The sequence below is a fragment of the Podarcis filfolensis genome (assembly GCF_964270895.1).
Source record: "Podarcis filfolensis genome assembly, chromosome: 8".
Taxonomy (NCBI): Eukaryota; Metazoa; Chordata; class Lepidosauria; order Squamata; family Lacertidae; genus Podarcis; species Podarcis filfolensis.
In genome coordinates, this window is record NC_139611.1 from 74489797 (window position 1) to 74517189 (window position 27393).

The 27393-nt window shown below is 43.4% G+C and overlaps 1 protein-coding gene across 11 annotated transcripts; it reads left to right on the forward strand.

Annotated features, from left to right (window-relative positions):
* Window positions 1-27393, forward strand: SPACA6 (sperm acrosome associated 6). Of its 11 annotated transcripts, none has more exons than XM_083627641.1 (9): window positions 1-160; window positions 5607-5684; window positions 10487-10555; window positions 12351-12374; window positions 12487-12564; window positions 13485-13588; window positions 22506-22662; window positions 25223-25469; window positions 27231-27393. In XM_083627641.1, the coding sequence occupies exons 1-9, from the start codon at window positions 16-18 to the stop codon at window positions 27265-27267; spliced, it is 939 nt and encodes a 312-aa protein (XP_083483767.1). In that variant the 5' UTR covers window positions 1-15; the 3' UTR covers window positions 27268-27393. The 11 variants fall into 11 exon arrangements, with proteins under 11 accessions (XP_083483767.1, XP_083483768.1, XP_083483759.1 ...); XM_083627636.1 differs by lacking the exon at window positions 1-160 and adding an exon at window positions 4359-4758; XM_083627634.1 differs by lacking the exon at window positions 1-160 and adding an exon at window positions 4553-4754.

The following is a 27393-nucleotide window of genomic DNA, read 5'->3' on the forward strand; positions in this document are numbered from 1 at the left end:
CAGAAGGTGCCAACAATGCGGCACCTTCCGTCTTGCCAGGGAGAGTCGTCGTCATTCTCTCTCGGCATCTTTGTTTCAGCAAATGGTCTGGTGCTTTTACCAGCATGCTTAAGACAAGGGGTCCTGTTGGCCACAATGAACAGGTACCTGTGGGGAACAGGTGCGTGAACAATAAAACCATTGTCCAGCCAATCCAATTCTGGGTCCCCATAGTGTCTTAACAGCAATTAAAAAAAAAATACGTGCAAAATCGCCTAAGAGTATGAAAAGTTAGGGATGGTTTCCAACTAACACGTCCTGTCAGAACAAGGATGTATGCTTGTACAGCAGAACTTACCCCCTGTGCACCCCTAAATCTGTTCTATGGGTCTCCCCAACCCTCTGGATGAGATTGGTGAGGATGGGGAAAGAGGAAATGTTCCATTGCATAAGGGTAAATCCTTGACCTTTTTCTCCAAAAGACTAAAATAGATGCTGGGCGCACCTCGCTGGGATTCCACAGACCCAAAGCACCCAAACGGGGCTAGTCTGTAGGGCAGCACTTGCTTACCCAAAACAAATGCCAGGCCCTCGGGGTTTCCTTAAGCTTAAGACGTCCGCCACCTTCGCTGGCTGAAGTCCAACCGTGCAGTTGATTCTCTTCAGCCCTCTTTCAAGCATATCAGATGTGCACGGTAGCTAGGAGCCACCAGCCACTGATAGTCATGAAAGAAATGTCTGGCTATAGGAAAGCCAAGAGAAAGCAAGATTTTGCTTATCCAAAAAGAACAAATGCAACAGGTTATAGAAATGTGAAACCAAGCTGCAAAGCTACATATACATTATGTTTTTATATATGTTGGAAGCTTCCCAGAGTGACTGGGGCAACCTAGTCAAATGGGTGAAATGATGATATTATTATGATGATGATGCAGATCAACACTTCCCGAGGAATCCCAAGAGTCTAGATCAGGGGTTGGCAAACATTTTCAGCAGGGGGCCAGTCCACGGTCCCTCAGACCTTGTGGGGGGCTGGACTATATGGGGTGGGGGAATGAACGAATTCCTATGCCCCACAAATAACCCAGAGATGCATTTTAAATAAAAGCACACATTCTACACATGTAAAAACACCAGGCATGCCCCACAAATAACCCAGAGATGCATTTTAAATAAAAGGGCACATTCTGCTCATGTAAAAACATGCTGATTCCTGGACCATCTGCAGCCCAGATTTAGAAGGCGATTGGGCCAGATTCGGCCCCTGGGCCTTAGTTTGCCTACGCATGGTCTAGATGCTTAGTTATGCCCATGGAATACCTCGCGAGTATCTGGCAGGTGAAACAGTCCATGCTCGGAGCACTGAGAGGTCACAAATACAGCCAAATTTCATGCAAATAAATGGTCACATTTGCATATTATTGCTTGCTTAGCAAATAGAAGTTGTAGTCCTCTCTGTGTTTTTTTTTTTGTTTGTTTTGCTTTTTGGGTTTGTTTTTTTTACAACGGCGCTGCCAGGGCTAATGTGTGATCAAATGGGTGGTATCCAAATTCTCAGGCTTTTGTTTTGCTTGGCAGAGAGTGTGTGAGGGGAGACTGTTAAGCCCAAGGAATCTTGAGAAGGGATTTGAGAGAGATAACTTGAAGAGATAACCTGGGAGGAAGGAAGTTTCAGGCACAGAGAAGGAGAACGAAGATGCAGATTGTTTTAAGAGCATGAGATATGTATCGGGAAGGTTTCTTAATGTTTTATCATGTTTTTATGTATGTTGGAAGCTTCCCAGTGTGGCTGGGGGCACCCCAGTAAGATGTGTGGGGTATAAACAGTAAAATTATCATGGAAGGGGACGTCCCTATTTTCATCGGAGGAATGTTGGAGGGTATGGGTGGAATATAACAATGGTGTTTTATCATGTCTCATAGGAATATAGGAAGCCATCACACACCAAGTCAGACCAGTGGCTTGATATTGTCTGCACTGCCTGGTAGAAGCTCTCTGGGGTTTCTGTTGGGCTGTCTCCAGCCCTGCCTGACGAGGTCAGAGGTTAAACCTGGTACCTTCTGCATGCCAAGCAGATGTTCTGCCCTTGAGCTACGGCCTCTCCTGTTGTCTTTCCTCTAAAACATCCCAAATCTTATCTTTCTCCTTCCCCTTGATAATTTTGGCTGCCTTTTGCTGAACCGGCTTCAGCTCTGTGATGCCATTTTAGTAGTGAGGGATCTTTGTTACTGACAACCTGATCCTTACCTCTCTCCCCCCCCCCATCCCCAACCTCTCTCTGCTTAATGTGTGGATGTGCTGAACCAAAGGTGACACATGGGCATTGCCAGAATTTTTGATTTTTTAATAAATCAAAGAAGTTGTTGAGCATTTCTTTGGAAATCACAGGTAAAAATGCCCCATAAATAGGCTTCTGCTGGGCGGTGGAGCAAAACCATAGCTGTCAACCTTCCCTTTTTTTGCGGGAAATTCCCTTATTCCAGGACCGTTTCCCGCTGCTTTCCGCTGCTATCCTGGATTGTTAGATATCATGTAGACGGTCCCCAGGACAGGTGAGGCTGCTGATCCCTTATTTTCGAGGCTGCTGATCCCTTATTTTCAAATCTGAAAGTTGACAGCTATGAGCAGAACCTCAGATAAATGAGCACTTTCAATACTTTTCAATAATATTTGTGGAATATCTAGGGAAGGCAGCTGCTCCCCTCCCCCCCCCCAGCTATGCCCATGAAAGTTAAACTGTTCCAGTAGCTCTTCAAACGCCATCTTGGCAGTCAAAATAACCCCACAATTAATTGGTAGTTGTTTGTAACCTTGAGCTCATATATGTTTATATTCACTTGCTTTGATGTGGGTTAATTGGCTTTGTTTTGATGCTATCCTTATCTGTGGCCTTGGAGTGCTGAGCTTTGAGCCCAGAAAGTGGAACTATCTGTAAGACTTGGGTATTTGCCATTTAAGGCCTCATCTGGTCAGGTGGAGTGATGGGAAGTCCTGGCCAAACTGCGTTTGCCAATTTGTGTTTATAGAATTATAGAGTTGGAAGGGGACACGAGGGTCATCTAGTCCAACCACCTGCGATGCAAGGATCTTTCACTCAACGTGGGGCTCCCTCCCACAACCCTGGGATTCATGCCCTACTTCTTTCGTATATCTGCACCCAGCCACTCCCACGAACCTCCCTTTGGGCCTGTGGTTCAAAACAGTTGATGGGAAGTTGAACAACCAACCTGAGTTTGCCCTTCTCCAAAGTTTGCAATTCAGTTTTTGAAAGTTTAAACACATCAAAATGTGGATTTTGAGAGGGGAAAAAATATTATTAATAATAGTAATAATTTATTATTTATACCCCACCCATCTGGCTGGGTTTCCCCAGTCACTCTGGGCAGCTCGCAACAGAATATTAAAAACATGATAAATTTACAAATACATACTTAATCACACATATAAATGCAGAGTTGCTTTTAAATTCAGGCTGATTTTTTAAACAACAACAAGCATACAGAGAAGCCGTTGGTTTGGGTCCACCTTCAGAGCAAAAGAAAACAAGCTTGCTCTATCTTCCATGTGACAGCCCTTTAAATATTTCTTCTTTAAAAATCTTCTTTTCCAGGCTAAACATAGCCAACTCCAGGCTAAACATACCCAACTCCCACAACCTCATAACCCTTGATTCCTTCCAAACCCTTGATCATCTCTGTCACCCTCTGCACACATCTCAGCTTGTCGATACCCATCTTAAATTGTGGCGCCCAGAACTGAACATGGTTGGATGGCCATCTGCCTTGTATGATTTAGTTGAGATTCCTGCATTGTAGGGGTTTGGACCAGAAGGCCCTTGGGACCCCTTCCAACTCTACAATGCTAGGATTCTGTGAAGAGGAAGTCTAGTCAGACGGTGAAAAGAAGCAAAAAGCCAGTGCAGCAGTTTTAAAGAGGAATGTATTCTATGGCCTGAATGCAGAGAAATGCAACTATTTCAAACACGAGTCATTGTGGGTAAAATTGCGTAAGATGGATGAATGGTCTGATTCAACATAAGGAAACCTCTGAGGTGCCTGCATTTGTTTTGTTTTTACTTCAGAGTAGTTTATTTATTTTATATTATCTCCTCTCATTTATGAATCACTTCCCATGAAACACCCTGAAGCAATTTAACAGTGATATCGTCAACAAGAAAAAACATATGTATAAAACAATTTCAGATCCAATACATGAATGGATAGGATTTTTTAAAAGGTCTTTAGCAGGTGATGGATGCTTTAGCCGAGATCCCTGTATGACAGGGGGTTGGACTAGATGACCTTTGGGGTCCCTTCCAACTCTACAATTTATTATTCCAAAGGGTAGATGCCACCTTCTGCAGAGCACAGTGGTTGGTTGGGTACATATGAATGGGCGATGCAATATTTTAGGTGCAAAGACCTTTGACCCTCCGTGGTCCCCTCTTGGAGCTACCCTTCTGCATGCGAGCCATGAAATCACAAGCAGCTCTGTGGACCTCCCTTATGACATCACTGGAGAGTTCTTTTCTTGGGCGTGGTTCTTCTCCAGTGGCTTCCTATCCCCACTCAGAAGGCTGGGCATAATGCTTACCATACATTTCCTGCTCCTCTGGCTAGCCTTTTCTGCACAGGCCACAGCTTGCCTTCTCTGCTTCACCACCCAACGAAAACGTGCCCGCGTCTGCCAACACTTCTTTGGCCACCGGGTTTCCCAGCATGGAAACTGCCAACCGATTATGGAAAGGGCCTTTGCGCGTTTCGCCAAAACCCAGGTGGGTGAGTGCCGTCCAATTGAGCACTGGACCAAAATGGAGGCGGTTGCACATACCACCTTCCCCCGATGTGCAATGTTCAGTGTGCATGCTTATGGGTGCTTATAGGATTCCCCGATCTCAGTTGTTTGATTTGAAGTTTCAGGGGTTCAGCTCTTTTCGCTCCAGGTCCGCAACCAGAAATATGTTAAGCGGATCTTAACGGACAGGGCCATAGCTTGTCAGTTATCCCAGTGCTGCCAGTCAGTGTCAGCGATACTGAGCTAAATGGAATGATGGTCTGGCTCGATATAAGGTAGCTTGATATAAGTTCCTTGGATAGCTATCTGAAAGCATAGGTAAATGTGACCAACTTGGCCAGGCAACTGGGCTATTGTAGATGATGCCAGGCAAAGGAATGTGTGGAGGAAATGCCACAATTGTGGTGCCAGCACAGAGAAGGCCCTTTCTCTGGTGGCCACCAGCTTCACCTCCAAAGGCGGGCTGACCTGGAGAAAAGCTTTCAGGTGAAGATCTGAATAGATTGGCAGCTTCATAAGGGAACAGGTAGCCCTGAAGGTATTTTTCTGCTTGGTTCTCCAACTTGTGTTCGGCTCCCTGACACAGCAGATGCCATTCACCACCTTGACACTGTGCTCCCGAGCTCTGCCCCTATCCGGAATCATAGAATTTGTAGAGTAGGAAGGGACCACAAGGGTTATCTAGTCCAACCCCTTGCAATGCAGAAATATTTTGCCCAGCCTAAGTCTTGAACCCATAACCCTGAGATTAAGAGTATCATGCTCTACCAACTGAGCTACAATGGGAAAGGGACCAGGCCCTTCAACAGCTTCCTATCGTCTTCTTTCCAAGATGCGTCTGAAATCGAGAAGCTGAAGGATATATTTGGCAGAATGATCTTTTTCCTGGAGGAGAAAAGCATGGCGAAGGGTGGGTATAGACTCTTCCATCTTCTGCACAGAACTCTGCATATTTAATTGGATTTATCACCTACGCTATTCCAAGGTCTCATGGTTGCTAGCGGGAATGTTCTATTTTTTAATATATTTTTTAAAATAGAAACATACAACAACAAAAAATTCAAGATCCAAATACAGTATCGAGATTACTCTGAATCTCCTGACTTCCCCCCATCACTTCCATGGGTTCTAGTGATAATATTTACAACTGCATACCAATACTATCCAAGTTCTATCCTTTCAAATTATCCATACTTTCCGTTAATTTACAAGTGTGGTTAAAATCCTGCTAATTTTTTAACCTGCTTACAATGGGTTTGTCAATAAATTGTAAACTTCCTATTCTTTTTTTAAAGCTCTTGCCCTCTTGATTTCTGAGCTCCCCAGTTAATTTTGCCATTTCCGCATAGTCCATCAACTTGGTTTGCCATTCTTCTCTGGTTGGGGTTGTTTCTTCCTTCCATCTCTGAGCTAGTGGCATCCGTGTGTGTGTTGTCACATATGTGAACAGTCTTCTCTGGTCCTTTGGTAGCTTGGTACCTGTAATTCCCAATAAGAAGGCTTCTGGTTTTTTGTTAAAAAGCTAGTGGGAATGTTCTAGAAGAGTAAAGGTAAAGGACCCCTGGACAACCGTCCAGTCCAGTCAAAAGCGACTATGGGGCTGCGGCGCTCGTCTCACTTTCAGGCTGAGGGAGCTGGCGTTTGTCCACAGACAGCTTTCTGTATCATGTGGCCAGCATAGCTAAACCGCTTCTGGCACAACAGAACACCATGATGGAAACCAGAGCAGCGCACGGAAACGCCGTTTACCTTCCTGTCACAGTGGTACCTATTTATCTACTTGAACTGGCATGCTTTTGAACTGCTAGGTTGGCAGGAGCTGGGACAGAACAATGGGAGCTCACTCTGTTACAGGAATTTGAACCGCCAGCCTTCTGATTGGCAAGCCCAAGAGGCTCAGTGGTTTAGACCACAACGCCACACGCGTCCAGGGGTCCTTTACCTTTCTTTACCTCTAGAAGAGTAGCCATGCCACAGCACCCACAGCACGTAGAACATAGAATTCAACCGTGCCCTAAAGGTCACATCCGCACCATAGCTCCGTCCAAACAAGAATCCCGGGAACTGTAGTTCATCCTCTCACAGCACTACCATTCTCACCATCCTTAGCAAACTATTGTTCCCAGGATTGGGGTAGAAGCTATTGTGTGGATGATGGCAGAAGCCTCCTTGAACTAGAGCCTATTTTCTCTTTGTGTGACCAGTGAATTAGCTTTAGTGCAGGACTGGATAACCTGTGGACCTTCGTTGGACCACAGGTCCCATCACTCCTGACCGTTGGCCACACTGTCTAGGCCTGATGGGATTTATAGTCCCACAGCATCCCCATCTCTGTACAGAATCCAGCATTCTCCCGTCTGATGGATCTTGGACTGCCACTCTCATCAGTCCCAGCCCAACTGGGCAGTGCTGGTTGGGCTTGATGGTACGAAACAAGGGTGGAGAACCTTTTTTCAGTGTGAGGACTGCATTCTGTTCTGCGCAACCATCTGAGACCTAGTGATATGCAGGGCCAGAAGCAAAAGCAAGCAGAACAACTAATACAATGTTTACCTTTCTTCAGCACGAACACATCCTCTCTATCTTCCATCCAGGCATGGGATGACACATTACAGCCAGGCAAAGTCAGATAGGGGAGACTTCTGAGGGTCAAATGCACCTACAGGTCTGCATTTTGCCCCTGATCCAGAGGTTTGCCACCACTGGTCTAAAACATCTGGGCATCACTAGGTTGGGGGAAGGCTGATCAAGTACATAAACTTTTCTGCCACAATAAATTTCCTGTAGTGTTGGTAAGTCTAAACTTTATATGTCAATACAGAACTCTCTCTTTTCAAAAAATTGTGTGTGCCCTCTGCTCCCATGGACTTGGGAGCATGTCGTACTGATTTCAATGGGGGCTTACTCTCAGGTAAGGCAGCACAATATCACACCCATAATTGCTTTCAAGGGTTCATGTCTCTTAAAGGTTTTGCAATATAAAAAGCAAATTGGGGTTATAAATGGTTCCACAAGGGCACTGTGAGGGAGACAGTAAGGCAGAAAATAAGCCAGGGCTGTCACTTTGTAGAATCAGTGCTTTTTTCTGGGGGGATGCACGGGTATGCATACCCCTAAACATTTTGTGAATCTAATTTTGGCCTCATTGAGGGGCAATATTTCAACATGAGCAGGAAAATGAGAGTACCCCTAAACATTTTTTTTAGGAAGGAAAAGCACGGCGTAGAATAATTCTCAGCTGCTTAATCTTTAAGTTGATTTCAGGCTACATAAATATGCATATCAGAAAAGAACAGTGGTTCTAAAGAGGGGGGAAATCTTCTTGTTTGTGCTTCATTGGGTGCCCATTTCCATAGCTCCAAAAACGAGGACATAAACCTGCCTTAAAATGTGGACATAATTCACGTGTACAGATAAACTTTTGGGAAGAATTGCTGTTGTTTAAATGCACCTACATCTCACCATAGCAAGGGAAACTCTGAAAAGGTTACCCATGTGCCTGCTCAGTCCGCAGCCTAGGAAGCTGGCCATTGTTAGGCAGCTTCAAGGTCCCTACTCTCCTTTCCCAGAGCTCTTTATCTGTAAAAGCACAAAGCTAAACTGTGGAATTCACTTATCCCACGGGAGTCAGTGACGGCCATAAGCTCACAATACATTTAAAACATAAATATAAATACATTGCACCATTATACCAAAAAAAACAGAACAAAGCAGACCGCATAACAGCCACAGGAAGGTTTGTTGTGGTGCACTGGTAACAAAACAACACCATCTTAGTCTATCAAAAGCCAGCTGGGGGTGGGGAGGGGAGATAAGCCCTTCCTTAGCGCCCAAAATATGTCAGCAGTGGCAATGCTGCAACCCTAACAAAAAAAAAAGAAAATCCATTTTTAAAAACCCCACCTATCCCATGTATGGAGAACAAGAAATTATTCTGAATATTTAAGGTAGGAAAGGTGATTATGATGAGTGATGCTGAATTTTATTATTACGGTCACAGACCAGTTCCGGCTCACTTACAATATCAGGAAAATAATAAAACACAACAGGAATACATTGAATTGCAATTGGGTATAACACAGACAATACAGATTTAGCGGCAGTTAAAAATATATATTGAATCTTGATCACTAAAATATAACCTAAAATGGTCATTTAAAACCTTAATCATTTGGTAGCACAGCTTGTTCCCTAAGTTTTATGGCAGTCGCACAAAATTTGGCCACCCTTGGCGTGATCTCTCGATCCTTGTCCTCTACCAGGAGTTTTAGACATTGAAGTTCGAACCCATTTGGAGATTTTTGTATAACAGGAGTGATAAACACCTAGCGTATATCCCCATACAAATGGCGGCGTAACAAGACAAGGTGATTAGACGTTGAAATCATAAAATTATATAATTGTAGAGCTGGAAGGAACCCTAACGGTTGTTTTGTTCAATCCCCTGCAACGCAGGAATCTCAGCTAAAGCATCAATGACAGATGGCCATCCAGCCTCTGCTTAAAAGCCTCCAAGGAAGGAGAGTCCATAACCTCCTGAGGGAGACTGTTCCACCATTGAACAGCTCCTACTATCAGAAAGATTTCCCTGATGTTTAGTCGGAATCTCCTTTCTGGTAACTTGAAGCCATTGGTTGGAGTCCTACCTTCCAGAGCAGGAGGAAACAGGCTTGTTCCCTCTTCCATGGGACAGCCCTTGAGATGTTTGATGGTGGCTATCATATCTCCTCTCAGTCTCCTCTTTTCCAGGCTGAACATTGAGGGAAGGAAATATGTGGTGGGGCTTAGGAAATATGCTTCCATGTACAGTAAGATTGGCCAGTTTCTTGGCTCTAAGGGACAGGGAGAGTCGAACGGACCCTGCATTGGCCAAAGAGTGCTGCCCAACCTTCTCCAGTCCAGAGTTCTCCATAGGTTTTGGATTACTGCTCCCATTACCCATGCTGCCTGGGGCTAGAGGGAGTTGTAGTTGCTCTGAACCGCAGGCCCAAAGTGCAAACTCAGGTTGTCTGCTAAACTTCTGATACACTGCTGTGAATCGCAGACCCAAAGTTGGGTTTGTGGGGGTGGTTGGGTACAGGGATGTCAGAAACATCAGAGCAATCAATTCCAGTGCTTTATTAAAGAAGGTGCAGACTTACAGCAAATCACCCTGCCAGGTATCCCAGCCTTTATAGACTGCAAGACAGACACTGCAGCAAGGCTATGGCTTGTCCCATGCAAACAATCATACATTCTTTATACACAAGGCATCATAGGTCACTTGGGCCGGCTGTTCCCATAAGGGCATAGGTGGCAAACAACCCGAATCTTGCAGATAGTTCCCTTTCTGGGCTCCTAGCCCAGCATCCCAAACCCACAGATAAGGATAGCATCAAAGCAAGCCAATTAGCCTATATCAAAGCAAGTGAATAGAACCATGTACAGTATGAACTCACGATTACGACAACTACTGTATTTTTTGCACCGTAACACTCACTTTTTTCCTCCTAAAAATTAAGGGGAAATGTCTGTGCGTGTTATGGAGGGAATGCCTACGGGTGGCATGCCTACGGATTTTCCTCCTCTAAAAACTATGTGCGTGTTATGGTCGGGTGCGTGTTATAGAGTGAAAAATACGGTACCCATTAATTGTGGGGTTATTTTGACTGCCAAGATGGCCTTTTGCATCCAAAGGAATAACTTGACGCCCTTCTCCATCTGCCCTCATAGTGCCTTATCCCCTGGCAGTTAAAGAAGCTGAGAAGCAGGTTGAAAAAGAGATGGCACAGCTCAAAGCAGGTAATGTAGAGATATAACTGGACGTGGGGCTGCCTTAAAGCTGCCTGTTCCCTCTTTTGAGTCCACAAACATTGTTCCCTCCACCACACAGCCTCCTTTTCTATCTCCAACTTGAAGATAGCTTTGCATCTGCGACTAACTGAGCGTAGGTTTTGTCTGGCTGGGTGCATTATCATGTTCCTGGAAAATGCAAGTAGATCTCCTCTTGTAAGTCCCACAATATTTTGCTAGTGTCTCAGCCTTTATTGTGGCTATTAGACGTGATAGCTAAATCAGGCTTGTAAACAAGCCCATAGAAGTTAGTAGCCTGTGGAAATATTTACCAGAGGATGGCCAGACAGCTCCACAAGCCTGTTGCGTTTCCATGCTAGGCATGGAGAAAGCTGCTGGAGTTCCTTTGATATTACTTGGACAATCTTAAAAGGCGATTCGATGAATTCATGGAGATTAAAGGCTATCAGTGGCTCCAGCTACGCTCTCCCTCCAGTGTTGGAGAAAATATATGAATACCAATTGGTGGAAATCACAAGTGCAGAGAGCACTGTTGACTCAGATCCTGCTTGTGAGCTTCCCATAGGCATCTGGTTGGCCAGAACAGGATGCTGGACTAGGTGGGCCATTGGCCTGATCCAACAGTTTCCTTCTGGCAGCCCACTTGCTTTTACACTGGACAAGAGGGAAAACAGAACACTCCATTGCTTTTCCTCCTCCATCGCCTTCTCACTCACTTGCATGGAATTCATTCTTGCTTACCACTACCAGGCTAGTGCTTAATTACAAGGCTGAATAGACCCAGAAGTTTCTGAGACTGTGTACAATGGAATAACAATTGCTCTGGGGCAAACAACAGGAGAGGTTTTCATGTCTAGCACCCAGGCTTCACAGAAGTATCTGGTTGATTGCTGGGGTAGAAGTGGGGATGTGATTTCGGCTGGTCCTGCCCTGCGGCAGAGCTGAAGCAGCCAGAAGCGGTTTAGCCAGATAGATAAAGGCAGGAAGTGGTGCCTGAGTGATATAATAAGACTTTTTAATGGGTTGACCCTTGAGGGGAGGGCATTTGGACTCCTCTTCATATGGTAAATGTTTGAATAGAATCAAAGGCTAGATGGACCTTTGTTCTGACCCAGCAGTGTTGATAGGTTCTTCTACAAGAAGGCTGACTATGTTTGGATGTCTACAGATTCTCCACCCATACGTTCATCCAATACAAAAGCTCAAGGTGGCTTGCAAAATTGCAATAATAAATAAATGGGTAATAGATGAGAGCTGGCGTGGTGTGCTGAACCAGGACCTGGGAGATCAAGGAGATCAAGTCCCCTACTCACTCATGAAGTCCACGGGGCAGCCACAGATCAGTCACTGTCTCAGGTTCAACCTACCTCACAGGGTTGTTGTGAGAATGAAATGGGGGTGGGGAGAGAAGCATGGACAACACCTCAGTTGAACTTATTGGATGACAGGTGGGATAATAATACAGTGGACGCTCGGGTTGCAAACATGATCCATGCAGGAGGCACATTTGCAACCCGCAGCGTTCACAACCCGCAGCGCACACGCAGGTTGTGATTCGGCGCTTCTGCGCATGTGCGATTAACACTTCTGCGCATGCACAAGCACCGAAACCCGGAAGTAACCCATTCTGGTACTTCCGGGTTCGGTGCTGTGCGCAAGCCAAAAACGCGCAACCTGAAGCGTCTGTAACCCGAAGTATGACTGTAACAACAATAGTTTAAAATGTAATATAAATGTAATAAACAAGCAAACAAATAATGCAATTTCCTCTCCTCCTGTACAGCTCCAGCTTGCATCCCACCGTGTGGTGAGTGCTCAAACCTACCGCTTTCCTAACCTATCCTCATTGCCCCTCCGTTCCAGCTTCCCTCCCTGGCTTCTGCATCTATTCCCATCACACCCTTTCATCTTCCTCCCAGGGTTCCAGAAAGAGGCTCGCCAGTACCGATGCTCGTCTTGCACCATGGTGGACTGCTCGCTGCCCATCGATTGCCCAAGTACATCCCTCTTGGTTCTTCCTTGATTTTCGGGGTCAGGGATATTTGCTGGCCCAGGTGGTGGAAAGATTCTGTGCCAACCGTACCAAGAAGGAACTTGCACTGAGAGCTATGGAAACCACAGAGATGTGGGAGGGGAGAACTGTAGAATTGTAGAGTTGGAAGGATAAGGAAAGGCCATAGCTTAGTGGTAAGACACATGCTTTGCATACCAAAAAATCGTGGGTTCAGTCCCTGACATTTAATCCCTGGTATCTGAATAAGTGTGCATGCACATGGAAGCTCATACCAATAATAAACTTATTTGGTCTCTACGGTGCTACTGGAAGGAATTTTTTTTATTTTGTTTTGGCATTTACAGATTGGGATAGGGAGGGGCTCCTGTCTGAAACCCCTGAAGAGCCACTGACTAAAGCTTTGATGATGTTTCAGGGGGGCTTCCTATGTTCCACATTGCCCTGGTGAATGATGCGCATCAAATTGGGCTCACAGCTTAATAGGAGACTTATGTCGTGTGCATTTCAGGGGCATTGGACTAGAGAACCCTTGGTGATCCCTTCCAACTTGGTGGTTCTATGATGATTCCATACCTGTGTAAAGTACATTTGAAATATGTTCTTTCGCTCAGAAGAATTTTGGGCACTGTAGTTTGTGACTGCTGGTAACTGTAACTCCATGAGGAGCAAACTATCTATTATTGATGTCTTAAACTGGTATACTGACCTTCGTCTGTAGATCTCAGGGCAGTTCCCAACATGTTTTGAATGTGCTTTAAAGGGATAGCGCGTACAAGGCCACAATGTTTCTGAGCACCATCTAGGATGAGAAATTTCCCCAGTCTGACTTACTCTGCTGAAAAATATATCAATTTGATTCTTTCTCCTCCCCGCTCCCCAATTCCTCATCTCCCAACCTCCCAGTTCAGGATGTGCAGAAATCTGAAGGGGACGTGACACTTCTCAGCTGCGGAGTTAAGTTTGAGATTCCTGAAGACGCAACCTTCCGATGGAAATTTGCCAAGGAAGTAAGTGGCTTTTGGGTGGTTGAAACAGAGCCGTCCTCGCTAACCCCCCTGCTTGTGAGGTAGCTCTATACCAGAAGATTAAATGCTCCTCACTGTGTCCCTTGTTCAAAGGTGCTTTGAGCAAGGTTTTTGCTGCAAAAAGCCGCAAAACTTTGACTCAGGTTTGGAGGGGACCCCAGATTTGGGGGTTCATAGTTGATGAAGCCATTCTTAGGGCTTTCCTTAATTCCAAGTGTGTCTCCACCGATTTGTGGTGTAGTCCTGCAAATCGTCATTCAACGGAAATAACACAAAATCCAATGCAAGTCTAACGGTTTGGAGCCCTCACTGCAAGGAGGACTGTGTTCCTGAGGAGGGGTGAGAATGCTTTTGTGTATGTGTAAGTAGCCCAATAATATATATACTCACACAGCAGAATAGTGCTCAGTCTGCAAAGAGGATCATCCCCTGGCAGCTGAAACTGACTGGTCTCAAGACCGTCTTGAAAGTGAGGCTGAAACCACCAAAAAGTCTGGTATCGTTTCATAGAACCAGTGTCGGATTTAAGCATAAGCTAAACAAGCTATAGCTTAGGGCCCCCCCAAAAAATAAAGAAAAAAACCTGGATGTACATTTCCAAAATATAAGACAAAAAAAACAAATAAAATAAAACCTACATACAGCAACAGTGTTTTGCGTTGTGTAGGCTCCTACTTGTTATGTGCAAATGGCTTTAGATACCTATTAGGTCCATAAATTACCATACATCATATATTCATTTTTTTTTTTTTTATAATATATTTATTGAAGTTTTCAAATAAAGCATATATTAGATAAACACCACTTATCATTGTCCATTTAACATCTCTCAATTGTTACATGGGACTCCCCCACACCTCCCGCATACACTTACATCATTATTAAATTAATTTCAAACAAATTATCATTTAACTCATCTTAATTAATAATCTTAATTTGGTTTGACATATAATTCAGCCTTAAATCTAATTTAATGGTAGACAATTGTCTGCACTGGCATCCAATTCAGCACTCAGCCAAATTACAATATTTTTGTAAATAAATCTTAAATTTCCTCCAGTCTTCTTCCATCCTTTCTTCTCCCTGGTCTCGAATTCTGCCGGTCATCTCGGCTAATTGCATATAGTCCATCAGTTGCATCTGCCATTCTTCCACAGTGGGTAGCTCCTGAGTTTTCCAATTCTTGGCAATTAATATTCTTGCTGCTGTTGTTGCGTACAAAAAGAATGTTCTGTCCTTTTTTAACACACTCTGGCCGACAATACCCAGGAGAAAGGCCTCTGATTTCTTAGTAAAGGTGTATTTAAACACCTTTTTTAATTCATTATATATCTTCTCCCAAAAGGCCTTCACTCTAGGGCAGGTCCACCAGAGGTGAAAAAATGTTCCTTCATTTTCCTTACATTTCCAACATTTGCTATCAGACGAATGGTATATTTTAGCCAGTTTAACAGGGGTCATGTACCATCTATACATCATTTTCATCACATTTTCCTTCAACGCATTACATGCAGTGAAGTTCAGCCCAGAGGTCCACAACCTTTCCCAATCTTCAAACATAATATTATACCCAATATCCTGCGCCCATTTTATCATTGTTGATTTTACCATTTCGTCATGTGTGTTCCATTTCAGCAGCAAGTTATACATTCTTGAAAGTACCTTAGTCTTAGGTTCTAACAGTTCAGTTTCTAACTTTGACTTTTCCACTTGGAATCCTAGCTTTTTGTCATTTTTAAACACTTCTTTAATCTGAGCATAGTGTAACCAGTCTCGCACTTTGTCTCTCATCTTTTCTAAACTCTGCAATTTCCAGTTGTCACCATCCTTTTCTATTATCTCCCAATATTTTGGCCAGTTGGCCTCCATATTGGCTCTTTTCCGAGCCTTAGCCTCCAGGGGTGACAGCCACCTCGGAGTTTTATTCTCCAGTAAGTCTTTATATTTTGTCCAGACATTAAAAACTGATTTTCTGACAATATGGTTCTTGAAGGCCTTATTTATCTTAGCTTTATCATACCATAAATATGCATGCCATCCAAACGCATTATTAAAACCTTCCAAATCCAAGACATCCGTATCTTCAAGAAGTAACCAATCTTTTAACCAGCAGAAAGCTGCAGCTTCATAATACAACTTTAAATCTGGCAGGGCAAAGCCCCCTCTTTCTTTCGCATCTGTTAATATTTTAAATTTGATTCTGGGCTTTTTGCCCTGCCAGACAAATTTAGAAATATCTTTCTGCCACTTCCGGAAGCACTCTGTCTTGTCTACAATCTGCAGTGTCTGAAACAAAAATAACATTTTTGGCAATACATTCATCTTGATGGCAGCTATTCGGCCTAACAAAGAAAGTTTTAGTCTTGACCAACTATCCAAGTCTCTCTTAATCTCTGACCAACATTTTTCATAATTATCTTTAAATAAACTCAGATTTTTTGCTGTTATGTTTACCCCTAGGTATTTAACTTTTTTAACCACATTTAGTTCTGTCTCTTTCTGAAGCTGTTCCAACTCAATATCTGTCACGTTTTTCCCCAAAACTTTAGTTTTTTGCTTATTTAACTTAAATCCTGCCACTCGACCAAAGTTTTGAATCAGTTGTAGTACTCTTTTCAAACTAGACTCCGGCTCCTGTAATGTCAGAACTAGGTCATCTGCAAAAGCTTTAAGTTTATATTGTTTCGCTCCGACCTGAATCCCTTCCACCAACCGGTCCCCCCTAATCATATTCAGGAGCACTTCCAGAACCGAAATAAACAGTAATGGGGAAATCGGGCAGCCTTGTCGTGTACCTTTTTCAATTTTAAACTCTTCTGTAACCACATTGTTAACTATCAGTTTAGCCTTTTGTTCTGAATATATTGCCTCAATCCCGTTCTCAAACCCCCGTCCCACTCCCATTTCTTTTAAATTCCCCTTCATAAATTTCCAAGATATGTTGTCAAAGGCTTTCTCCGCGTCTATAAAAATTAAAACTGCTTTAGTGTTTATGTTTGTTTGTAAAAGTTCCAATATGTCTATGATGTTCCTTGTGTTAGTAAACATATGTCTGCCCGGGAGAAAGCCTGCCTGGTCTTTATGGATTATCTCACTTAAAACTTTCTTAAATCTTCGTGCCAAAACATCTGCAAATATTTTGTAATCCACATTTAAAAGGGAGATGGGACGGTAATTCTTGAGTTGTGTCTTTTCAGTTTCTGACTTTGGAATCAATGTGATAAATGCTTCTTTCCACGATTCAGGCGCCTTCTTCCCCTCCATTATTTCATTACTGACCTCCAACAAAGGTTGTATCAAATAATCCTTCAATGTCTTATAGTAGTTAGAGGTCAGTCCATCTGGCCCTGGTGATTTGCCCTGTTTCAGACTCAGGATGGCCTGTTCAATCTCTTGTCGTGTTATTTTGCCATTTAAAATTGTTCTATTTTCTTCTGACAGCTTTGCTAATCCATTTCTCTCCAAAAATTGTGTAATCTCTATTTCATCTTGTGGCCCTTGAGTATATAACTTTTTAAAATACCTCTGGAAGCACTTTCTAATCTCTCCCGGGTTCTGAATGTTCCTTCCTTCAACCTCTAAGTTTGTTACTGTATTTAATCTTTGTCTCCTTTTCAACTGCCAAGCTAGCAGTTTCCCACATTTATTTGCCGATTCAAAAGTTTTTTGTTTCATTGTTTTAATCTTCCATTCTATTTCCTGATTTATCAGCTTGGAATATTGCGCCTGATAAAGTTTAATTTCTCTCAGAATCGGTTGGGACTTCGGGTTAGATCTTAACTTCTTCTCCAACTCTTTGATACTTTCCAGAATTTTATCTTTCTTTTCATTTTGCAGTCTTTTCTTTAAGGAATTCTGTTGAATCAAGAACCCTCTCATCACAGCTTTACTTGCATCCCAGATAGTTCTTTTTTCCACCGTAGTGTTCAAATTAATCTCAAAATAGTCCTTTAAGGTTTTTTGGGCCTTCTTTACAATTCTTTGGTCTCTAAACAGGCCATCATTCATCTTCCATCTAAAGGAGCCGATTGGGATCAATGTCATATCCATTCTCAAGGCGTTATGGTCGGAGCATGTTTTGGGGCAGATTTCCACCTTCCTCACCTTAGGTGCCAGACTTCTAGTTATCCATATTTGGTCGATTCGTGTCCAAGTCAGTTGAGCTTCAGAAAAGAATGTTCCTTCTCTTCCCAGGGGGTTTCTAACTCTCCAGATGTCAACCCAGTCCATATTGTCAGTCATTTCAAAAAAGGTCTTAGGTAGTCTTCCCTCTTTAGTAATGTTCTGGTTCTGTGACTTATCCATATTTGTTGATACGACCCCATTCATGTCCCCCATCATGATGACGTTGTTGTAATCCAGATAATCCAGCATGGTCTCGTGCAACTTCTTATAAAAATCCGATTTTCCTTCATTTGGAGCATAAATTCCTAATATCAAAATTTTTTCTCCTTGATACTGTACTTCTATTGCGAGGATTCTTCCACTTTCATCTTTAAAGAGAAATTTTGGTGAAAGGCTCTCTTTTGCATAGATCACTACACCTCTCTTTTTAACTGTATCCGATGATATAAATTCTTGACCAAGCCTTTTATTTATTAACACCTTTCTATGGAGCCTAATCACATGTGTTTCTTGTAAGCATATAATGTCCAATTGTTCCTTTTTTAAAATATGAAAAATTTTAGACCTTTTTTCGGGACTGTTACAGCCATTTATGTTCCAGCTCAAAAGCTGCAGAGACATCCTGGATAGGTCTGGTTATTCTTTCTGGGGTGGTACCTTGTTCTCCGGTCCTTGAGGATCCGAGGGGGCGGGCTCCCCTGGAAGTTCTGGCGCTGGCAATCCAAGTCCTTTGTGGAGGTCTTCTCCGTGTGCTCCCAAAAACTTGTCTCTATCTTCCACTGTTTTGATTTTGATCTTTCTCCCTCTGTAGGTAAAGGATAATCCTTGTGGAAACTCCCACCTGAAGATAATTGCGTTGCTTCTCAACAGTCTTGCCAATTCCGTGTAGTTAGATCTAAGGTCCAGCAACTGCTTAGGAATGTCCTTGTAGATTTCAATTCTCTTGCCCAAAATGTCTAGTGACTTTTCGTAGTGCAGGCCCAAAATCTTGTCCCTTTCCTCCTTTGATCTCAGTGTTATCAAACAATCTCTGGGCTTCTCTGTCCTTCTGACTCTGCCAAGCCTGAAAGCAGATACAATTTTAAAGTCTTTTTCCTCTAACTTCCAAAACTTGGCAAATTCCTTAGTTAGAAATTCAATAAAATTATCTTCTTCCACCTCTGGTATTGACCGTATCCTCAAGTTGGTCTCCCTGTTTCGCAGTTCTGTCATCAAAAAGTAAATCTGATGTTCTCCAACTTGTTTGCTGAGTGGTCTTACTTCTTTCTCAAGTTCTTCCAATCTTTGACTAGTATCTTCAGCCAGTTTACGATTTTCACCTACAGCCTCCTTTAATTCTCCAATAGACTGGGCATTCTGTGCAACTTGTCCAGTCAGCTTATTCAAGCTTTCTGTGTTCTGTTCAATTTTAGCTGTATGCAAATCAGCCTTCTTGTCCAGAGCCTCCAGTTTCTCCAAAATTTTCTCCAAGACAGAGCTACTTGTCCCTGAAGCCATATCTCCCAGGTGCAGCTCCTCTGTCTCACCCTCCCCTGCCTGTATTAGGGAGGCCGCCTCTATGTCTGGAGGCAAAGTGGAAGGCAAGGCCGGCACAGAAGATCTACGCTGTGAGGCTGCAGATAAAGTTAGAGTTGTTTGTTTAGTCCTTCCTCTTCTCCTTGCGCCACTCATTCCAAAGTTATCTGTAATCCAAGGTCAATCCAAGTTGTTCCCATGAGAAAGCAGAGTCCCAGATACAATAGTCAAACAGAGACCGGGAAAGGGAAAGTAAAACAAAGTCACTGCTGTAAGTCCAAAATCCTCTAGAGGGAGCTTAATACGTCTTCAGGGAAAAGATCAAATCCAAGTTAGACTTATAAATTTAAATCCATGTCTATCGCCTCCACAATGTATTATTTTTAGCAGAGTAAAACTTAAAACAAAACAGTGTTTCTTACAGTGCCTTGACTGCAACAGTTTCAAAGTATCCAGTTCCAACTCAGAATGTTTCAAAACCTGAATTCAATGTATCCAAAGTTGCAAACTGGTGCTCATCCAGGCAGCTCCAGCACCAGAGATTCTTATTTATTTTATAATCCACTGGTGCCACAGAAGAAGGATATCAATGCACCCCGAATATGACCAGCAAAAGTCAATAGCTCAAAGTCTTTCACTCAGAAAACTGCTTTAACAGGGTGCCAGCATTTAGTTAACACATAACTTTTTGTCTCCACTCCTCCTGCTCTTTGCTTAAAGTTCAGTATAGCGGGAGATGGGCTTCCTGCTTATCCTCACTCCGTTTTCAGCCAGATTTCAACTTTTTTAAAAAAGTTTTAAAAGTTTCATAAAGTTCTCAAAAAGTTTCAGAAAGTTGACAAAAGTTTCAGAAAGTTTTCAATGTCCAAATTTACTCACGGGTTGTAGTTTCCAAAGTTCAGAAAAGTTGCAGGAAGAAAGGACAGCGCTGACCGGCAACAGCAACGCGGCTTCACTTCGCTGTTTGCGCAACGACCCACAGCGCCGCTACCCCCTCCGCGATCCGGAGCCCCTTACGGGGTCCCTTCAGCGTTTTGGGGGCTGCTTCTGGCGCCCGCCGGGTCCCGAGACCACAGGCTTCTGCCACCTGTGGTTTTCCTGAATGGGTCTCCGCTTCGCCGTAGCGGACGACCCGTTTACAGCGGAGCTCCCTTCTCCTTACTCGGAGAAGGCAGCCATTACCGGTCGCGCCGCCTCCGGAAGTCCCATACATCATATATTCAACACAAAAAACAGCAACAATTTGTTGTTGACAAAGGACAGCTGGACATATAAAGGGCCCCATTACCTTCAGTAGCTTAGGGCATGGGTAGGCAAACTAAGGCCCGAGGGCTGTATCTGGCCCAATCCTGCGGACAGTCCAGGAATCAGTGTGTTTTTACATGAGTAGAATGTGCCCTTTTATTTAAAATGCACCTGTGGGTTATTTGTGGGGCATAGGAATTCATTCATTCCCCCCCCCAAAAAAATATAGTCTGCCCCCCCACAAGGTCTGAGGGACAGTGGACCGGCCCCCTGCTGAAAAAGTTTGCAGACCCCTGGCTTAGGGCCTCATCACACCTAAACCCGGCCCTGCATAGAACCACCATTTATTTCTAGAGACAATGCATCTGTGATCCCTAGATGCAAGCAGCAACAATAAGCCATCGCTATCAAGGTCAAGGGGGCCCTGTTTACTTGCAAAGACACCTGGCTTCCTGCTTGCTGGGAACAGGAACATTGGTGTACTTTTTCTGTGGCCTTGCAAGCCTGCACAGATAGTCCTTGGACATTCTGTAATCTGCACAAGCGATCACAAGCTCTCAGAATACAGTTTAAAGGCTACGGCAATGATGAGAAACCTTTTTTTCCCCAGCTGGAGGTCCACATTGACCCATAACACCAACCTGTTGTGCACTGTCTAGTTATTTAGCAGGCTTCTGGAGCTACTGGTCGGTGGGGACAAAGGCAGATGTGGACAGAGCGAGAAAGGCAAATTTTGTGTTTGTGCAGGAGGCTCGTTCCTACAAACACCCTTCCCTTTCTTTAATCCAGGAAAGCAAAAGGCATTATCAGAGTTGAAGGACACATTCCAGCTGAGCAAAAAATGCTCAGGGAGGATGCGATGTAGGAACAGCAGATGTGGCCTGGGGAGAGGGAGGGTGGAGAGAGGCGAGTTTTGGAAGCCAAACAGAGAATCTCAGAGGGAAGTATTTGACCCCCACCCCCACCCCCAGGCTTGAGTTTCCCTGCTCCTGATCTAAGGGAAGGGGCAATGTTTGTGTGCCTGAAGGTGGAACTTGAAAAGACACACACACCAGGTTTTTCTCCTTGAGAAAATAATCTATACACATCCCCCTATATTCCATTACCCAGGGAGAAAGACAGATTTGCTTAAAATGGGAGGGGGGGTATGTGTTTGATTTTGAACAGAGAAATGGCTGGAAAGGAAAAGGTTCAGCAGCCCCCACACTAGACAATCTGCAGCCACCTACAGCTAGTTTGCCTGGCAAAATAAATTCCCCAGGAGAGCTGGGTGTGGGTGCAAAATTGTGCAACTACACACTATGGGTTGCATTCGACTAACTTTTACTCAAAGTTGGACCCATTTGAATGAGCGGGTCTCATTGGGTCATGGCCATTACTTACAACGGGTCCTCTCAGAATGAAAGTTAGCTGAATGCAGTTCCTCCTGTATGCAGTTCCTCCTTGACAAGAAGGTTCTCCACACCTGGGTGCAAAAAAAAGTGTTCAGAGGATCCACCAGGATTCGCCTCCATCCAGGTAAGAATCTGAGGAAACACCTGAGGGAGAAGAGTTGCAGCATGGCTGCTTTACGTCATTAAAAACAGTCATAATAATGACTGCATGAGAGGCACACCATATTCAGAGTCATTTTTGTCCTATCCCTTTATTGCTGTTACCATCGATTTATCATGAATCCTCTAAACCACCGTCTGAAAGCAATTTACACCTAAGATACATAAAAAGCAGCTATGAATGTGAAAACAACAAATATATTTAAAACGAGTCCGAAATCCTAACAAGGAGACACCCATTCAACCATCTGGGAAAGGCTGTCAGAACAAAAATGTCCTCGATTGTTTGCGGAAAGTACTGGTAGTGGACACCTGTCATATCTCAGCAGGGATGTTATTTCACAGCACAGGGGCAGCCACAGTAAAGGCCCTGTTCCGAGTTACTGCTTAGGACTTGTAACACTACATTTCCCTTCCTTCCTTCTCTCACCCCTCTTCTCTCTCCACTTCTCCACCTGCAGACCAGAACCAACAAAGTTTTCCTCTTCCAAGACCTGAACTTTGGGTTCAATCCTTCCCTCCTTATCCGCCCCACCCTGGGATCCCACCATGGCACTTTCGCCTGCCAGATCGCCGGGGAGGACGGGGTGCTGGTCAGGAAGTTCTTCTACCTCAACGGTGAGGAGTTGGGGCTTGTGGCACAAATAGGCTCCTCAGAGAAGTCCAGTAGTTTTTGGATGGTGAGGCCTAGACTAGCTTGGGTCACGTCAAAACCACACCATACATTTTAAGCCCGCTTATACCACTTTAACCAGCCATGGATTCCACCAAGGAATCTTGGGAACTGTAGCTTGCCCTTTGCCAAGCTACAATTCCCAGTACCACACTTCTCAAGTTCCCCCGAAATACGAGACATCCCTTTTTTTTTTTTAAGAAATATTTATTAAGAGACATCCCATTTTCTCGTGTGAGATCTCAGCAGTTGTTTTGGGTGCCGTGCTCTCACGCAACCAAAAAAACCCCCACTTTTGGAGGGTGAGAGCAAGGTACAGGTCACAGGAGTCCCAGTTTCGGGTTTTTTTTTAAATGGACATTTTGGAGTAGTCTTCATAATCTACAGTTTCTTTTTGGGAAGCAATGGCTGTGAAAGTAGCATAAGAGTAGTTCAAGGCTCACCTTTTTGCCCTGGCTGTGGACACTTGAGAGCTATATATACTTGGGGGACCCACCTTATTTCTGCAACTGCAAGTTGCTTAAAATTGTTTTAAATATTGTGCTTTAACCTGCCCTGGGACCTCAAGGTGAAGGGCAAATTAACAAACAAACAAGCAATGCATGGAGTGGCTGTGACCTTTGGTTATACAGTGGTACCTCTGGTTACGAACTTAATTTGTTCTGAAGGTCCGTTCTCAACCTGAAACCGTTCTTAACCTGAGACACCACTTTAGCTAATGGGGCCTCCCGCTGCCACCGCGCAATTTCTGTTCTCATCCTGAGGTAAAGTTCTTAACCCGAGGTACTCCTTCAGAGTTAGTGGAGTCTGTAACCCGAAGTGTCTGTAACCCAAGGTGTTTGTAACCCAAGGTACCACTGTACCTGGATTGGGCCAGGAGGCAAATGATGTTGCAGCAATAATATACAATAATATACAAAGGTAAAGCTTTCCCCATCACTGTGTGCTTGGGATTTTTGATTATTTCCTGCCCATTTGTAACCCGCCCTTCCTCCAAAGGTTTCAGGATGTGGTTCATCCTGCCCTTTATCTGAAATGGATAAGGCTGAAAGGCAATGAGAGCTCCAAGGTCATCTGGCAAGAGTTTCATGCCTGAGTGGGGGTTTCTTTGAGCCTGACTCTCTCCCCTTTCCTTTTTGTGTAGGTGGGTGATTTCAACCAGAATTGCTCCATCAAAAAGCATTTGCTCATCAAAAAAGCCTTTTATTTGGCTCTCCCCATTCTTGATCCTGTGCCCTGAGCACTGCGCCATGATGCTGCTAGGGGCAGAAAGCCAGACTTTCTTTTAAAAAATAAAATAATAATGACTTTTTAAAAAATTGTTGCATTTTTGCCTGTTGCTCAGCTATTAAATAGACAGGAGTTTCTCTCCCTAAAAACCTGGCAACCACGGACTAAATAGCAACACGTTGAATTTGCCACGTCAAATTGGTACAAAAAGCCTTTAACAGAACTGACCTTTTGACAATTGCCATCTAAAGTTAATCCCACACTTGCAAGAAACTGATCCTTCAATATGGCAGTGTCCTTTAGTACTCCCTGCTCATTTATATTAGGCAGGTGTTATTGCAGTCTTCTTTTCTGTGACTGCTAAAAACTTTTGTGCTTAAGCAAGCCTGCACAGACATATAAATCTGGCATGTGTGTGTTTTTATACTGTTTATTTATTTATTTTTAACTCCTGGTTTTCTTTTTATAGAATCATAGAATTCTAGGAAAGGGACCCGAGGGTCATCTAGTCCAACCCCCTGCAATACAGGAATCCCAATACAGTGGTACCTCTGGTTACGTACTTAATTCAATCCAGAGGTCCGTTCTTAACCTGAAACTGTTCTTAACCTGAAGCACCACTTTAGCTAATGGGGCCTCCTGCTGCTGCTGCGCCACCGGAGCACAATTTCTGTTCTCATCCTGAAGCAAAGTTCTTAACCCGAGGTACTATTTCTGGGTTAGCGGAGTCTGTAACCTGAAGCGTATGTAACCTGAAGCGTATGTAACCCGAGGTAGCACAGTACAGGAATCTTCAATGACAGAACCATTTAAATATTTAAGGCCAACCTTTTCCCTAATTCATTATTTTATTGGTAACTTAATGTGTGTTTTGTACTTTGCGTAAACCGCTTAGAGGTTTTGACGACTAAGCGGTAAATCCAGTGCATTGTTAACCCGTGGAACTCCCTGCCACAGGAGTCGGGGATGGACAAAGTCGTGGAGGGAGAAGCCCATCAATGGTTACCAGCCGCGATGTCAGCATTCTGCCTTCATGGTCTGAGGCAATAATGCTTCTGAATGCTAGCTGTTGTGAATCACAAGTAGGGTGAGAACTGTTGCACTCAGGGCATGTCCTATAGGCATCTGGTTGTCCACTGTAAGGGCAGGATGCTGGACCACTCGCCTGACCCAGCACAGTTCCTCGTATGTTCTCAAATTCAATAAAATATAGCAAGGTTGGTCTTTCAATGGTGATTTGGCTAAGTGGATTGGATTTTCCCCTCTCCTCTGCAGTGACGGCGAAGAGACTTCATCTAGAGAAAGAGTTGCAGGAGATGTTCAAAGGCATCTTGAACCCCCCGCCGATGGTAGAGGTTGCGGGCGAAACATGGGGAGAGGAGGTGCAGACCAACCTATCCGAGTCAGAGATGCCGTCCTTGGAAGAGATTCTCTCTGGGCCAGACTTCCTCCACAAGAAGGTCGTTGTCTTCCTCATCGTGGGGATAGCCATGCTGTCAACGCTGGCCACTATGATAGCAATGTGAGTTTCCTTGCAGTTCTTCCTGCACAGAGGGCTGGGATTCCAAAATAAAGCGACTTGCTTTATTTTATCTCGCATTCTGTTCACCTCATTTTACATATAAAAACGAAAAGTACTGAGACACCGGTTTCCTTGCCTGGAACAACCTCAGCTCAGGGGTAGAAGATGTGTTTTGCACATAGAGTTGTCCAAGCTTCAGTCTTTTGGGGAACAACTTCTATAAAAGTAGACAATACTGAAAACAAGATGGACAATGAGTGTAAGAAGATTGCTGGCAGGGTCAGTTCAGTGGCCAATCTCACAGTGGCTTGTCAATTGATTAAAACTAGTATCTGTTTAATAACCTGCCTTTTAAACCAACTAACTGATTAAATCTTAGGCTGTCACCTGACTAAATAAATCCAGGGCTGCAAAACTACACCCATTTACCAGGGAGTTAGCCCCACAGAGTAAACCTGCATGGGAAGGCCATTGATCAAGAACTGATTAAATCTGCTCAAATCTGCATATGAGAAACACCCATTTTAAAGAGGGAGAAAAGATCATTCCTGATTTTTTCCAGATAAGGTTGGCATACCCAAAGAAGATGCGTTTGCCTCCCTCCTCACACACAAGTGGAAGAATGGTGTTCACCATCTCAAGTGTGTTGCAAATAAGTTATATTAAACAGTGTTTTTTTATCCCTGGCGGTACACTTACCCCTAAACGTTTTGTTTAAGTTTGGCCTCATTGAGGGGCAGTATTTCAATATGAGCAGAAAAATGAGAGTACCCCTAAACAATTTTTAAGGAAAAAAAGCACTGATATTAAAAAATATGATTGAAAAATAAACAAATAAATTCTTAAGACCACATATTTAGTGTCAGGTATCTATATATAACCATATATATATATATATATATATATATATATATATATATATATATATATAATGATAGTTCCAACTGGCTAATAAACAAAACAGTTGCAACTCTAGTTAAATATATTTTATTTTATTTCATATTACTGCAATAAACAACTCAATAGTAGCCAAATTGTTCAGCATCAGCTACACTTCCTTTGTCATTCAATAAAAAGAAATTTGCTCCCCTGATTTTCAGGTCAGTGGAGTCAAAGTTCTGAAGCAAATAAATAAATAAATGTTTTTCAGACGGATCCATCCATTCATAGTTTTCACCTATTTGAAACCTTACATGCTTAAAACAATTTAAGAACGGGCTTAGGGATGAACAGAGGTAGAGACTCAACCATTCATCTGTCCCTGGTCACATTATACTGTATTTGAAACCTTGCATTTTAGAGCAGCTTTTTTTCCACCCAACAGATTTTTATTTTTAGAAGTCTTTTGTATTCCTACGTTTTTGCATTTGGAAGCCTCAGGTTAATTTTCTCATCTCTCAAAAAGAGCTGGGTTTTTAAAAATAGTTTGATCTGTTAAACCCTGGAAGTTTAACTACCCCAATTCCCATTGTTAGAGGGGAAAGTTGTCCTTTCGAAATATTTTCCCCATGTGCTCCCAAAAACACATTAAAAAATGCTCTGTTATGCATGTAGCTCTGCTGGTTAAATTTGGCCGGCTAAACATCCTACACATTTTTTTGTTTTGAGATTTAAAGGTCCTTTTGCGATCAAGAGCACTTTCTCCCACATAAGAATGCAGCCTTGATTAATCTTATCTCTTAAGCAGCTGCTAAGAGATGTTAGTTTTAAGTATTTGGAACAGCCATTGAACTAAGCATCAACTCTCTGTTTGCTCTTTAGCACAATTTATCGCTGGGCTACAGACATCAAACTGTGAATTGGGAGGAACTTCACAGAACATTCCTCCCTTCCCCTCTACCCACCCCTTCTTTTTGCTGTGCTTTGGTAAGGACTGTACAACGATGACATCACCATTACGACACAATTAAAAGAATAATAATAA

Excerpts from the sequence above, each read along its gene's own strand:
- SPACA6 (XM_083627633.1), top strand. The coding sequence starts at position 4,368 with ATGAATGGGCGATGCAATATTTTAGGTGCAAAGACCTTTGACCCTCCG. Across the intron at positions 4,755-10,486 it reads CGCGTTTCGCCAAAACCCAG|TGCCTTATCCCCTGGCAGTT; the intron begins GTGGGTGAGTGC and ends CTGCCCTCATAG. Across the intron at positions 22,663-25,222 it reads GAAGTTCTTCTACCTCAACG|TGACGGCGAAGAGACTTCAT; the intron begins GTGAGGAGTTGG and ends TCTCCTCTGCAG.